Source organism: Oreochromis aureus, linkage group 15 (assembly GCF_013358895.1).
Source record: "Oreochromis aureus strain Israel breed Guangdong linkage group 15, ZZ_aureus, whole genome shotgun sequence".
NCBI lineage: Eukaryota > Metazoa > Chordata > Actinopteri > Cichliformes > Cichlidae > Oreochromis > Oreochromis aureus.
In genome coordinates, this window is record NC_052956.1 from 32,386,836 (window position 1) to 32,401,830 (window position 14,995).

Here is a 14,995-nt window from a genome sequence, read left to right on the forward strand (position 1 = left end):
AGATTTCATCTATGTACTGAAGTCTGTTCTTCAATTGAGGGTATTAAGGGTATGTCCTTAAAGATGGGAAAGATGTTTAAAAACTTGGAAGGCTCTTCAAATATAATTTTGTATATATATTTGGTAATCTTGAAGCATTAATGCCATTAGATATGAATGGATACAGAAATGTGCCCCCCCCCCCTCCGCCCACCAGCATGGACTCTTGCGATGCCGCTTCTCTGCAGTCTTAATTGGTCATCTCCCATGTGTCACCCTCTCCACGTGTCCTGAAGCGATAAAGACCCTGAATGCCGCCAAAACATCTAAACACGAGTCACGGTAAAAGCTCATCCCGTTATTCGAGTCTTGTTGGCTCTGGTGTGTATGCTTTTATTTTTTTGTTTGTATTTTTCCCCCAGAACTTAAAGGATGAAGAGCAAACTGTAGCGCACTCTAGTGGATACCTGAAATGAATCTTAGCAAATTTGCACCGTTACTTATGGCAACTGCTTATCAACAATCCGCCATATGTCCGCCGGTAGAAATGGCTCAGGCTGGTGCGGAAAGCCTGCTTAAAACCGTAATCGGGCACATTGTGCACGAGTGCAGGCTGAGGGGAGACGCGGTGTCGGACACGCTGGCAGCTTTTATGGTCGGTAAAGCAAAGTAAGCACTTAGTCGTTGAGCTAACGCTGCTGCTGTACACGTTCATGATGTTTTCAAACATCCACAGGTGACTGCTGTGGTGCTGGACCCAAGAAATGGCTTTAATGTTGACAGGACCCTTACTAAAGATGATGTTCAAAAACTCGAAGAGGTGAGCTGCTTTATTTCTTTTTCTAATTGGTTTTAGTGGTTCTGAGAATCATTGTGTATGTTTGAGTCGAAGTTCTGTTCTGTTTCAAAATTAGGCATTTCTTCCCCATTTAGTGAGGGTTATGGGAGGAAGGCCAAGAGTTAGACGTTTCCTTTTAACAGGAGGCAACTTCAAACAGGGAGTGGCAGCTGCGCTCTCCTCTTCTGAGTCCTGATGTTTTAGATCCTGTTTTTTTGTGGCTATTTCATTTACTTCTGTAGTGTCTGTTTTTTCCTTGTTTTTGATTTCTCTTTATGACTATTATTCTTACTCAATAATGACAGTAAAGCAAATTTTTATTAAGATATATTAGACTTGTTACTGCTGAATCTGACTTCACCCCTTCTTCGAAAGCTTTTGGTGTAAGACTAACACAAGCAATGATGGTAATCTATTCAGTTCAATTTATTTTTATTCATACTGCACCAAATCACAACAACAGTCGCCTCAAGATGCTTTATATTGTAAGGTAGCCCCTACAATAACACATACAGAGAAAAACCCAACAATCATAAGACCCCCTATGAGCAAGCACTTTGGCGACAGCAGGAAGGAAAAATTCCCTTTAACAGGGAGAAACCTCCAGCAGAACCAGGCTCAGGGAGGGGCGGCCATCTGTTGTGACCGGTTAGGGTGAGAGAAGGAAGACAGGATTGAAGACGTGCTGTGGAAGAGAGCTAGAGATTAAGACAAGTATGATTCAATGCAGAGAGGTCTATTAACACATAGAGAGTGAGAAAGGTGACTGAAGAAGAAATACTCAATGCATCACGAGCCTACACCTATTGCAGCATAACTAAGGGAGGATTCAGGGTCACTTGATCCAGCCCTAACTATATTCTTCCCATATCCAAACTTGAAGCTGGTTCCATAGAAGAGGTCCTTGAAAACTGAAGGCTCTCCCTCCCATTCTACTTTTAAATACTCTAGGAACAACAAGTAAGCCTGCAGTGAGAGCGAAGTGCTCTAATGGGGTGATATGGTACTATCAGGTCCTTAAGATAAGATGGGGCCTAATTATTTATGACCTTGTATGTGAGGAGCAGGATTTTGAATTCAATTTTGGATTTAACAGGGAGCCAATGAAGTGAAGCCAATATAGGATAAATATGCTCTCTCTTCCTGGTCCCTGTCAGTACTCTTACTGCAGCATTTTGGATTAACTGAAGGCTTTTCAGCAAGTTTTGAGATAATAATGACTTACAGTAGCCCAGCCTAGAAGTAATAAATGCATCAACTAGTTTTTCAACGTCACTCTGAGACAGGATATTTCTAATTTTAGAGATATTGCGCAAATGGAAGAAAGCTGTCCTACATATTTGTTTAATATGTGCATTAAAGGACATATCTTGGTCAAAAATGACTCCAAGGTTCCTCACAGTGTTACTGGAGGCCAAAGTAATGCCATCCAGACTAAGAATCTGGTTAGATACCATATTTCTAAGATTTTCAGTGCATTAAAGGACAATAACCTCAATTTGATCTGAATTAAGAAGCAGAAAGTTAGAGGTCATCCGGGTCTTTATGTCTTTAAGACATTCCTGCAGTTTAACTAATTGGTGTGTGTTATCTGGCTTCATGGATAGATAAAGTTGTGTGTCATCTGCTTAGCAGTGAAAATGTCTCCCTCTGCAACATGTCTTCCAGCTGTGTCTGGATAAACTCACAGAAAAGTGCAGCCCATCCCTTGACACTATCAAAATGCAGGTGTACTTTGACATGAATTATACCACGAAATGTAAGTATAAGCTCATTCTGATTTTATGTGGCACCAATACATGTATGTAATGCATGTTAAGCTTGCTAGAGGTTGTTCATTTTTTTTTTTAGGTTTATTTTGCTATACAACATCTGTCTAGTTTCTAGAGTGACATCTACAAATGCCAATGACCAATTATTAGCATCCATCTAGTTTCATCTGCTTATCTGAGTTCGGTTTGCAGAGGCAGCAGTCTAAGCAGAGAAGCTCAGCCCTAACTCTCACCAGCTACTTGTTCAAGCTTATCCAGGTGACATAATCTTTTCAGCGTATCATTGGTCTACCCATGGTCTCCTCCTGGTGGGACATGCCTGGAACACCTCACCGAGGAGGCATCCTAGCCAGATACCTGACCCACCTCAGCTGGCTAGTTTTGTTGTGGAGGAGTAGTAACTCTACTCTGAGGCCCTCTCAAATGACTTAACTCCTGTTTCTAAGGGAGAGGCCAGCCACCCTTTGAAGAAAGCTTATTCTTGTCGCTTGTATCTGCAGTCTCATTCTTTTAGTCCCTACCCAGAGCTCGTAACTGTAGTTGAGGATGAGAATGTAGATTGACGGGTAAATCAACAGCTTTGCTTTTACAGACCAATAAAGCATCCACATTGCTGCAGCCGCAGCCCCAATCCATCTATCAATCTCCCACTTCCCCCTCACCCTGAGATCCTTCACTCCTTTTATCTGGGGGCTACTTTTATCTGCTTTTCAACTCTATTTTTCAGGGTAGAGAACGATGCCTTTTTCAGCAGTAGGTTTTCAGTAGGTATGCAGGGGGAGGACGTAATGCTTTCCATGTCTTCATGTGCAGCTGCTTTGTAACAGATAAATGGCATACCTAGTGCTGCAATCAATAAAATCATCGCATTGTTGCATTCTTGTCCTATTTGTAGCAAAAGTGTTGCTTTTTGCCATTATATATTTTTTGTTCTTTACAGTTTAAAGTAGGCTATGCTAAGTTGGTTAATTTTTGTGTCAACCAACGAGTCCAATAAATTGATAACCACTGTTGTATTTCTCATTATCTCCAACTTGGGTTTTATGTTTAGATGAGCTGTCTAATGCATAGAAAGCCTGGGTATGTTAAACTGCAGTTCAGCGTAGCCATGTTGAACTTGTTCACAGAGGCACTAGAGGTCATAAACCCCGATCTTAAATGATAAATTTCCAGACTAGTTAAAACATGTGTTGGTCAGCTTAGAAGCTGACTATCTGAAGCTGTCAGATGTGGGTTTATTTAGTCATGTTTGTGCTATTGCAGTCCTCTATTTGAGTCACATACAGACTTCAGACTGCAAAAACCTTGCCACAATGACTTTTGGTGATGACCTTGTGTGTCTGTGTAGGTGAGTTTCTTGAGGATATCCACCAGTCAGAAGAGTCCAAGCTGAGTCCACTGTGCAGAGAGATCACTGACAGCAGGGTGAAATCAAGGGAGGAATTAGATGGCCTTTACCATAAAATCACCACTTATATCCTGCTGCGCTCTGCTATGGGTTCGCCTACAGATACCAACACTATGGAAGAGGCTACAGGTCTCATACTACTTTTCATTGTTCCAACTAATGTCATGATGTCATGTCTGCATACTGAAAATGTAATGCCACGTTACACCAAAGGCTGCACTACTAATTCTAACCCCACATCATCCAGACAGCAATTTTCTACTATTCTCAGTGATTCTCCAACATATGTCTTGTGAGCTGACTTATGAAATTCAAAACATTTCTGATGAACCACAAGTCGGTTCATATTATGTAACATCAGACTTCCAGTTAGAAAGATCAGGTTCTGAAAGGGAGCAAATTGTCAGCAGTTTTCTGAGTGGAATCTCTTCTATTCACAAAATGAATGAACAATTTTACATAATATAGTGTAACAATTAGCCATGCAGTGAATGATGCTGGTGGTGGTAATAATGATTATACATGCAGTGTGTCTAACGTTTGACTTCTCTTCTGCCCTTGCCATAGCTGTCCTGCAGAGCGTCTTCCCTCAGGCTGAACTGGGAAACTTTCGAGTGGCCTTAAAGAGAGACCAGGAGCAGCAGCTCAATGAACTCACCATGATTGTTACTGGGATCCGACTCTTCAACAAAGCCAACAAGAGGGGTGAAGAGGAGGTTGACATTCATGAACTAAGTACAGTTTTTATGCTTATTTTTTACTTTGCCAGCTCGAGATTGATTGTTAGAAGACCTCTACTATAGATTTAGCTCAGTGACTGTCTCTTTGGTATTTGAAATTATAAGCAGTCGCATGCAGTTAAAATACTTTTAAAAAATTTTGTTGGCTGACCAACAAAATTGGCCGACATTTCACCAAAAATGAAATGTCTTCATGAACCAAAAAGTCCAGCTGTTTTCATTTCAAGCCCGTAACACTATAGATCTTGCTCCATAATGGTGGTCTGTGAGTGTTGTATGACTGGGCAGAGGGGAGAACACATCTGCAAAACGCAGTTTCAATTCAGCAACATCCACTCTCTAAACCTGTGACAATCTCCCCAGTGAGTGTAGCTTTACCCTGAGGTTTAGAACGTACGCTTTTTTTTTCTTGGTTGGGCTTGGATCTTTCTTGCAGTTTTCTTTAATCAGGTTGGTAACTTAAGTGTCCGAGACATGAATGAAGTGCCCTGGTCAGTCAGTATCTCTTTCGATATGCCGACTCTGGAGATGACCTGAAACTGTGTCTACACAACACTCTTTTGAAAAGGGGTGCTTCTCGATCTTAATTCGGGGCATGATAAAGTCCAGCAGAATGTATATAGATTAACAAAACACACAGATCTAAATCACAAAAAATTAAACAAAAATAAAATAAAACACAAATTTCACAAAAATATTTAACACATAACAGAAAGTCTGCAAATCACACTAAACCACTGCCTTGTGACAAAATTCTGTCTTGTGATAAATTCAGCATATAACAGTGATATTTATACATTTTGTGTTCTCTCTGCAGTGCCTGCAGTTCTTCAAGAGGCTCTTCCAGTCACCAGTAAAAGCATAGCAAATGAGCTGTGTGTGACACAGACTTTGGTGTTCAAGTACACTGCTGTGCTGGAGAAGCTAACAAGCTCTGATGTTCAGTTGGGACATTCTGATGTTCCCATTATTCTCCTCAAACAGGCTTTGTATAATGGCAGACAGCATGAAGTTTTCCTAAAACTGTTACTGGTAAGGTGGCAGTAATTTTGTAACTTTAAAAAAAAAATTGGTAAAAATGCGGTATTTTCATGGAGACTACACCTGTTATAACAGTGATATCAGTCATTTAATAATAACAGTAGTACCAACTTTTAGTGCTTTGCAAAAGTCTTGAGCTAGGAAAAAGAAATGGTTGCAGTAATTGACTGAAACATGTGTACTACAGTATATTAAGACAGTGTATTAAGCTGTGTACATACTGAAAGCTATTTGCTCACCACATGATCATCATGAAGCTGACCACTGGGTGACTAGCCTGAAAATTGAGACTGCAGAGGTTCACTCATAGTCGCTTGAAGTCACCGAATGTCATTCGTATGATCTCTCATAGTGAAATCGCTACAAAAAGCATCCAGTGCGTACATTCCAAATTTAAAGTTATTATTTGGCATGGCCATCTTTGTTCTTCAACACAGCTGAAACTCTGTCAGACAAGGTATCTTGTAATTTCTTTAGTCTTCGGGGATATTTCTCCGGGCTTCTCGAAGGACAGTCAAAAAATCTTTTTTGAATGTTGACTGCCTTGTTCTTTTCTTTGTCACAATGATCACAAATGGCTTCAAAAGTGATCCAAACTGCCAGATTGATCATGTCCCATTGTGCATTTTTCTATTCAGTTATGCTCTCACTGCATTGGCAACAGCTTTCTTCAGCATATTAGGTACTTTTGTGGTAGATCAAATTTTGATGGCATGTTCCTGCATACAGTCCATCACTTTTGGCAAGCTGTTCAACACCGCTGGCTGAAATGCAGCCCCAAACCATGACACAGTCTCAATGTGTTTTACAAGTGGCTGTAGACACTCACTGTTGTACCTCTCTCTCCATATAAATAGACGATGACTTGAACCAAAAAGTTAAAATTCAGATTCATCACTCCATAAGACTTGTGGCCACTGATTTTCAGCTCAGTTCTTGTGTAATTTGGCACACCTCGGCCTTTTCTCCCTGTTTCCCTTCCTTAAAATTAGCTTTTTTACAGCTAGCATTTCTGATAGTGAACAGTAGATCAATCAAATGAAGAGCTTGTGTCAGTGTTTTTACTGGAATTTTTTCCCTTAATTTCTTAAGGACCTAACATTTAGATCATGTTTATTTGCTGTAGACTGGCCTGCCACTACCTAGTCTGTCCTCCACTTGCCGTTTTTCTTAATTTTCTTCAGGACACGGTGAACGTTCCAAAATACCCTTTTTCATGCTTTAATGATTTGTAGGTCATTGTTAAGTAGCTTAACAAACAATTAAAACATTAGTCTGAAAACGGGCAGGTACAAGAACTAGACGAGAGAGTGCAAAAGCAGCCAATATCCAAAGAAAAACTTTGACTTTCAGAAAGCCTGGAGGACTATTACTCAATATGACTTTAAAAGTTCGAAGAAAGACTGCCTGCCTGGAAGCAACATTGAAACAAATAAGGAGTTACACAAGACTTTTGCAGAGTACTGTTGCCCATGAATATCAGAAATTCAGCACGTCAAAATATTAGAAAAACATCTATGATCAACAACTTGCAATACAAAATTGTACAGTACAGTAGGGGTGGGGAGTACAGCTTGAAGAGTCTGTCATATAAGACATATAAGATAACAATATTTGCAACATTGTTCACTATGCTTGCAGTCAGCAGCATTTAAGAGTGTAAATAAATTTTTCCACTATCATTGATGACACACGCACTAATGTGAAGTGTGTATCGATTAAAGCAAGATGCCTGCATAATAGAAAAAGAAGCCTGTACATTTTAAGTACACTTATAAAACCTGAAAGCCTGAAAGACAAAAGGAAAACCACTTCAAAGCTGGACCACAGACATCCACTGGGTATTTTAGGCTATTTTCATCTTATTTAAGGTGAATTTTATTTTTCTATTAAAACATTTAGTGAAATATTTTCCTGTACCACCAGGCTGATGCAAATTCATGTACTAAGCATGTTGAAATCCTGCTGAGTGACGTCTCATCACAGATGAAGCTGCTAAAAGAAACTGTGCAGTCAAAAACAGCAGTACCAGCTGCAACAGTTTTTGTAAGTTGCTTTGACTGTTTTGAAGTGTTCTTAAGTTGTTACAGTTAATGTCTTGTTATATTTCATCTGAGGGAATAGATGGAAGTGTGTACAAAGATTTTTTTCTCCTTCATTCTTATATTTGTCTGTACCTAGAACCTTTATTTTGTCATTCCTCATTCTTTTTCAGCCATTATTCAAGATGCTGTCAAAGTTATGGTTTGAACTTCGGGATGAGGGTGAGTTCCTGAACATGCTCAATAAAATCATGCTCAGACTCCAGCCCTTCTCTGCCTCCCAGACCAAGATTTTCTCTGAAGCTTATCTAGAAAGTCTGTTGGAGGACTCAGAGGTGAAGACAGACGAACAGAGAATGCTTGAGTCTTCAGGTATGGCTTTGGTTACCCACAGAAACAAAACTGCATTTTCCACAAGAGTTACAAAAAAGAGAAATGAAGATCCATGCTTTTGCCAGTCTTAAATGTGGGTGTGGTTTATTTTGTCTTCCAGATAACTGCATTGATCCAGCTCCCCTGAAGACACAGGAATGGCTTTTTCCTGAAACAACAGTCAATTTTGAGGAAATGCCCCTACAGTATAATGGATTCTGTGGCTACACACTTGTAAACAGAGATGGCCTTCTACTTCCAGGTATAATTTCAGTGTTATGGTTTTTAGCTTAGGTACAACAAATTTAGGTGTGTGGGTAAAAGCGTTAGCTTTCTTTAAAAAAACCCATGAAGTTGCAGGGAATTATGAAGTTGTTCTCTGAATGGCCACAAAGGTGGTGACCAAAGCCTCTTCATAGCTATAATTATACTGTCTTCCTGATCCCATCCATCCATCCATCCATCCATCCATGGATACTTCATGTCATTTTCCAAGACATGAAGTATAACGCTTTATTGTTGATTGTGAAGTCAGGATTATGTTAATATGGCAAAGAATCCAAGAAGTATCCAAGTTTCCAAGAAGTCACTTGGATGAGTGACGAAACATTTCTCCCACTGAAAACGCTACATCTGGATGAACAGAATCAACTTTTTGGGATTTCCTTACCTATATGATTGCGCATGCATCAAGACATGTTCTGCCTGTGTTTGCATAGGTTCTCTCTGGGAACTCCAGCTTCCTCCAACAGTCCACAGACATGCAGTTAGAGATGGATGGATGGAGCCACATATCATACTCTGCCTGTCTCGTGCACCGTTTCATGACACACATATATTCATTCACTTGCAAACTAATTATATGGAGCAGCATTCACCTACTGAGAACTATGCATATCCAAGGGCCATTTTTCCCAGACCTTACCGTCCATCATCTTTATAGCTCATTTTGACAGGTTAATGGCCGAGGTGAGCTTCTAGGATCAGGAAAAATGGCTGTTATGCCAGCCTTACTGTAAGAAACAATTAATCCTACTTGACAATTTTTTGACTTTAAGAGCAGTTGCTTCTACAAGTTTGGTCAGTTTGAGCTGTCAAAGCAACTCATACATCAAAAATAATTAACAGGTGCATCTTCATATTGGCCAGTTTCTACCAACCATATGTCACAAGCCTGTCAAAATAGGCTACAAGATTTCTTATTTCATTATTAAGAGGTGACGATAGTTTTATTGTAATGCAAATGATGAGTGGCAGCTGAAAAAGAAGCACTAAAATGTAGTCATTGGCCTTCTGTGGGTGGTTGGAGAGCTGTTTGCATGGTCACCTAACGTGTGTGATACTAATGAAAGTCTGGACTCTCTTACCTGTCTGTAAAACTTACAGACAGGCCTTAAATGTACTGCAGCTATTTTCAACAGATTTTTTGAATTTGCTGTATTTTAAAAGAATGCAATCCCTACAATCTACATAATATATTTTACAAATCGTGTTATTCAAGTATTTATTTATTTATTCATCAGTTCCTGCAGTTTCCCATAAATTTTGCGTGATTTATTCCCTACATTTCGGTTGAGGGGTCATATGATGATACTGCTTTGATTGCACAGAAACAGTATACACATGATATCAGTTGTTGATAATTCTTAGTAGTCTGTGGGAGCGCTGTTTGCATGGTTGCTCATTAAGACCAGGCTGAATGCTAATGACGTGTTTATGCTCTCTTACCTGTCAGCACATCAAGTTTTTGCACCTATTACTAACTAACTAAATAAATACTGCAGTATTAGGTTGACATTGATTTACAGGACATGTACCTGTTTTGCAGTTGGACTGTCCCTTTCACAGCCCTGAATTATTTGAACCAGAGTATTAAAATGAATCATAAAGGTGATATACTAAGATTAGCAGCAGACACTTGAGTAAAGCTGTCCATCACGTAAGCAGGCATGGCTGTGATTGTTGCCAATATGCCAATATTGGAAAGCATAAATGGTGGGGATTACCAATAGGTTTAAGTACAGTGCCAAAGCTTCAGGTCTCTCCTGCAGAACTATTTCACTGACCTTATTATTAACCCCAAATGTTTTATTCTATCACAGTACTACCTATCACTTGATTTCACTGAGCTCCTGAGAGCAACCCATTCTTTCAATGTTTGTAGAAGTAGTCTGCATGCTTAGGTACTTGATTTTATGCACATGTGGCCATGAAAGTGATTGGAAAACCTGAATTCGCTTATTTTGATGCAGCATCATTCCCTCTTATGTTGAAGGAGCGTGGCTCCACCTTGATCCAAGTATTAGGACTATTAGCCAATACAAGACTTTGATGATAAGGCTAATATGAGTGTTTATCGTAGTGAAACTTCTCACCTATGTAATTAGACACATTGATTGGTTAGTTAACTGGGCACTCAAAGCACTTCATCACATAAGACTTCATACAAGCACTTTTTTCTATACCTGAGCACCTTGTCTAAGATTCACTCTCCTTCTCTAATGGGTGCATCAGGGGCAAGTTTGTGTCATTAACTTCAAATTAAATGAACATAGAGTAGATCAAAGTGAGTCTGTAGACCAACATTAAATTAATATTTATCTCTTGCAGGTAATCCATACATCGGAGTCCTGAAACACAAGGAGAAGCTCTATGTTTTTACCTCCAAAGAAGCTGCCATGAAGTTTGCCCTTAGTCCCGACAGCTTTGTTGCAGAGGTTGCAGAAAAAGCCAAATACTCCCCTGAACTCATTCAGCTCCTCAAACTCCACCAACAGTTTTCCTGTATTAGTCCATACTCTGAGGTGAGCAGACTCTCATGGGTAACTTTCTAATAGCCACAACACACACTTCAAAAACATTTAATGAAATTCACAGGAGCTTTTAAAACTTTCTTATGTTTGGACAATCTGTTGGTAGTAACTGATTTTGACTTTTGGTTTGGCAGATCCAGCCAAGAAAGGGTTTACCGGTGAAGCCAGATATAAAATGTGAGTGTGGCACTCAGACTGAAATTCACCCTGTGGAGAAAAACATTGTCAAGTCATATGAGTGGAATGAGTGGGAGCTTAGACGAAAAGCTCTCAAATTGGTGAGCCACGTTCATTTATTTTTCTCACTTTGTAGTCTGATGTATGCTAAGTGTTGAAACCTGTAGTCATACTTAACAGTATTATTACTTAAAAGTATGACATTTTCTACAAACACCGTTAGGTAATATATTAAACTTGGGTTGCTTGTAACCTTTTTCAGAGAGACGTGTTTGTCATTCATTTAAAATGTACAATGTAAACTGTTTTTTAATGATTCATGAATGTGAAAAGACTTGTCAGCAGTAGCAGAGTATCAAAAGGCACAGAACATATGAGCACTGTTTCCAATAGTAGTATTGGAACAGTTGAGAGGCAGCCCTGCCTGGAGCTGTCCAGTGGATTGCACAGATTTGTCACTTCCAGACAGGTTCAGCCCGTTTACTCACTTTCCATAAGAAAGCCACAACTCAAGGTGGAAAAAGCCATAAAGAAAGCAGCGGATCACGGCCTAAACTCGGCATTATTTATCCCACTCAGTGAGTCCAGAGGGTAGATTAGTCTCACGTTTGTGAAAGGCATTGGAGGCAGACAATGGAGATGGAGACCATCAGGAGCCCACCCAATGGTGACGAAGACCCTCAGGAGGCTTGGATCTTGGCACACTAGAGAGTCTCTTTCGTCGCCAACAGCCTGAAATTCTCTGTCAGTCACGGTCAATTCTGACTACCTTCTTTCTGGCCCATAAAAAGGGAGTAAATGGGCTGAACCTTTCTGGAAGTGGCAAATCTGTGCAATTCAACTGGACAGCTCTAGGCAGGGCATGGAGGTAAGAATCATGAACGAAAACCAACACACATATGCAGGGTGGCCATCTGACGCTCACAGTTATAGCTTTTTGTTTGATGTGTCCTGATGCTCTCTCTTTCTGTCTCCATGTTTTACAGTTTTACAATTTCATGTGGTTTTCTCAGAAGTTACATTTTCTTTCATAAGCGTATTTTTTTTTTTATTGTACTTGGATTAGTTTTTCAATTATGTGCTATAGTGTGAATTGTTTTTTTCTTATATAATTTTCTTGTGTACTTTTATGATAGAACTTCATAGACTTCATAGCACCCCAACAGCATGAAAATTAGGTTTTAGCAGATATTACATTTGCCCATTGATTGCTTCCATCATGTTTTTGCAGTAACTACTCAAAAGGTATTGATTCTAGTAAGTTTATAGTAAGTATTTTAAGTGTTTAAAGTCTTTGTATGTATGTTTGTGTGTCGATGTGTAACTTTGCTACTTTTATTAAGAATGAATATGAATATGTTAATTCCTGCAGTGATTACTGTGCCTAAACATCATGAACAGGACAATTAAAGTACAGGACAATTAAGGCCATAACAAACAGACTGAGAAACAGCACATACGCCAGGGCTGTTGCATTAATAAATACACTCGGGAGATAAATCACTGCAAAAACACAACCTTCAACGGTGCAATATTTTCTTTTATTTTTTCTTCTTAACTGTGCAATATTTGTCTTCTTCTTTTAACTGTGCAATATTTCCAAGGAACTGTGCAATATTCTAAGGACTGAATCACTGTGCGGCAACCGTATTCTCACTTGTTCATTCTGATATACAGTCTTGTACATACTATTTTTTTTCTTTGTTTAAAATTTATTGTACACATATGCTTCTTTCTCCTAAAAGTGCCCCTTTTTTTTCACTTGTACTGAACAGGTTTGCATACAATTTTTGTTGTTCGAAAGCACAATGACAGTAAAGGTTCTGGTTCTGGAAACCCATCTTGGATCAGCGGCCAAGGTTGCTCGTGGTAGTGGTATAATGCCATAAGGGATATTATCTATGCATATTTTGAAGTCCCTTAGTAGCATTTTTTAAACGCCTGGGTATTATTGTTGACCTTTCCCATCCCTTTATAGCCACAGTGTACCCACCTTCAGATGGCTTAACGCATCGTGTTACAAAGCTTAAATCATGATATTAAGTCATGTTCATAAATGATTTTATGAACATGACAATGAGTTGTCATTTTAGTACTGAAATGGGCTTCACAGTCACCATCGCAGTCCAACAGAGTACTTTTAAGAACAGGATTTCGAACGGGATTTTCATCATGCATGTGGAAGCCAATGAATGTGCAGCAGCTATGTGATGCTATTGGGCCCAAATCCTGAAAGGACTGTTTCCATCACCTTGTTGAGTATATGCTACAAGGACTGAAGGAGTTACGAAAGACAAACTCTAACCTGGTACTAGCAAGATATAACTAATAAAGTTAACTGAACCGTACTGTATTACAGTGGTTTCAAGAGTTGGGTTTTGTTTTGTTTGTGTCTCAGTGCAAGACTTTATTTACTGACCTTTCGTTTCCATGCTTCATATCCCTAGGCCAATCTTCAGACCAGAGTTACCGTTTCAGTACAGACTGACCTGAGTCACATGAGGCGGGAAAATGTCACTCAGACCTGGCTTCCTAAGAATGCTGCCTGTCAAAGCAAGAGAGATGGTGCAAGCCAAGTGCCTAAACCTCAAACCTTTATAGCAGGTCTGAGAGGACAAAGGGGTGCACATGTTGTCAAAGCAAACCTGACCAGATCTGTGGATGATTAAAGAGAAATAGTTAACAAAATAAAAGTTGATGTAAGAATCTTTGTTTTCATCCTTTTTCTTTTATGTAGCCTATACCATCTGTTGTTTGCTGTTGTTTGCTGAAGCTAGTCCAAGGAGGGTGGATGTTTGGATGTGTTGGCTGACCGTCAGGCAGCGTCCGGCGAGGTAAGGAGCTGGGAGCGGCTCTACCACATGTAGAGCTATTCTTTACAGCACTTGACCCCAAAATTTTGAACCCTGAAACATGATTCCTGGACTAGACTAGACTAGAATAATAAAAGATGCGCACCAGATAAGAAGTTGCAACGCGCGTTTGCATACATATAAAAGGCACTGTTTTTGTCTGCTAGAGTGGGATATTCATGGCATATTCTGCACCACATCTCTGTGCGTTAATCATTTGCTTGAAGCCAGCTCACCTCCTGCAACCACTTTTCCGAGAATACGCGCTTCTTTTGCGGTTCGGACTCCTTCTGACTTTTCTTTGGAGGTGGAGGAACACCAAAGTAATTGCTTAAAGGAGCTTGCTTCTTCAACATCTTTAAGAGTTCTAAACAAATGTATGTCCTCCTCCAGAAAATCTTATGTACGCAAACGCGCGTTGCAACTTCTTATCTGGTGCGCGTCTTTTATTTTGACAGCGAATGCGCACCTGCGGACCACTTATGTGCACCACTGACTATGGTGGCCCTGAGAGGCCAAACGGACTGCAACTTAATATAACACTAGCAATAAGAAAAACGCTGCAAAAGCACTCAAAACACAACGGAAATAGGAAACACGACAATGGAAATAGGAAAAAAGAAAACAGAAATAGGAAAAAACAGATTTCCAAAAGCACAAGGGAAGTGTTTCTGGAGAGACAATAACCCAACAAACCAGTTGCAGGAACCAAAATATGCTAAGAATTGCGCTGGGAGACACTTCGGAGGAGGATCTATCGGTTTTGTGAGGAAAGAAAGATGAGAGGTATGTGTGTTAGCCTAACTATAAGCCTAAAAATCCATCAGTATTATATGAATCGTGAGAAAACACGCCTAGCAGTTCCTGAAACTGGTCCGTCAGGCTATTGTCTCCCCAGAAACACTTCCCTTGTGTTTTTTCCTATTTCTGTTTTTTTTTTTTCCCATTTCTGTTTTCTTTT

At 39.7% G+C, this 14,995-nt stretch overlaps 1 protein-coding gene across 2 annotated transcripts; it reads left to right on the top strand.

Annotated features, from left to right (window-relative positions):
• The first annotated feature begins 192 nt into the window (after positions 1-192).
• cfap206 (cilia and flagella associated protein 206) lies at positions 193-13,899 on the top strand. Of its 2 annotated transcripts, XM_039598608.1 has the most exons (14): positions 193-321; positions 402-634; positions 716-799; positions 2,486-2,576; positions 3,938-4,126; positions 4,565-4,732; positions 5,555-5,769; positions 7,705-7,824; positions 7,994-8,042; positions 8,124-8,192; positions 8,314-8,454; positions 10,803-10,996; positions 11,140-11,283; positions 13,630-13,899. In XM_039598608.1, the coding sequence occupies exons 2-14, from the start codon at positions 452-454 to the stop codon at positions 13,849-13,851; spliced, it is 1,869 nt and encodes a 622-aa protein (XP_039454542.1). In that variant the 5' UTR covers positions 193-321; positions 402-451; the 3' UTR covers positions 13,852-13,899. The 2 variants fall into 2 exon arrangements, with proteins under 2 accessions (XP_039454542.1, XP_031597549.2); XM_031741689.2 differs by having other exon boundaries at positions 7,994-8,192.
• The last annotated feature ends 1,096 nt before the right edge of the window (positions 13,900-14,995 follow it).

Coding starts and splice junctions, on each gene's coding strand:
- cfap206 (XM_031741689.2), top strand. CDS start 452: ATGAATCTTAGCAAATTTGCACCGTTACTTATGGCAACTGCTTATCAA. Junction 635..715: donor ACACGCTGGCAGCTTTTATG/GTCGGTAAAGCA, acceptor AAACATCCACAG/GTGACTGCTGTGGTGCTGGA. Junction 7,825..7,993: donor TACCAGCTGCAACAGTTTTT/GTAAGTTGCTTT, acceptor ATTCTTTTTCAG/CCATTATTCAAGATGCTGTC.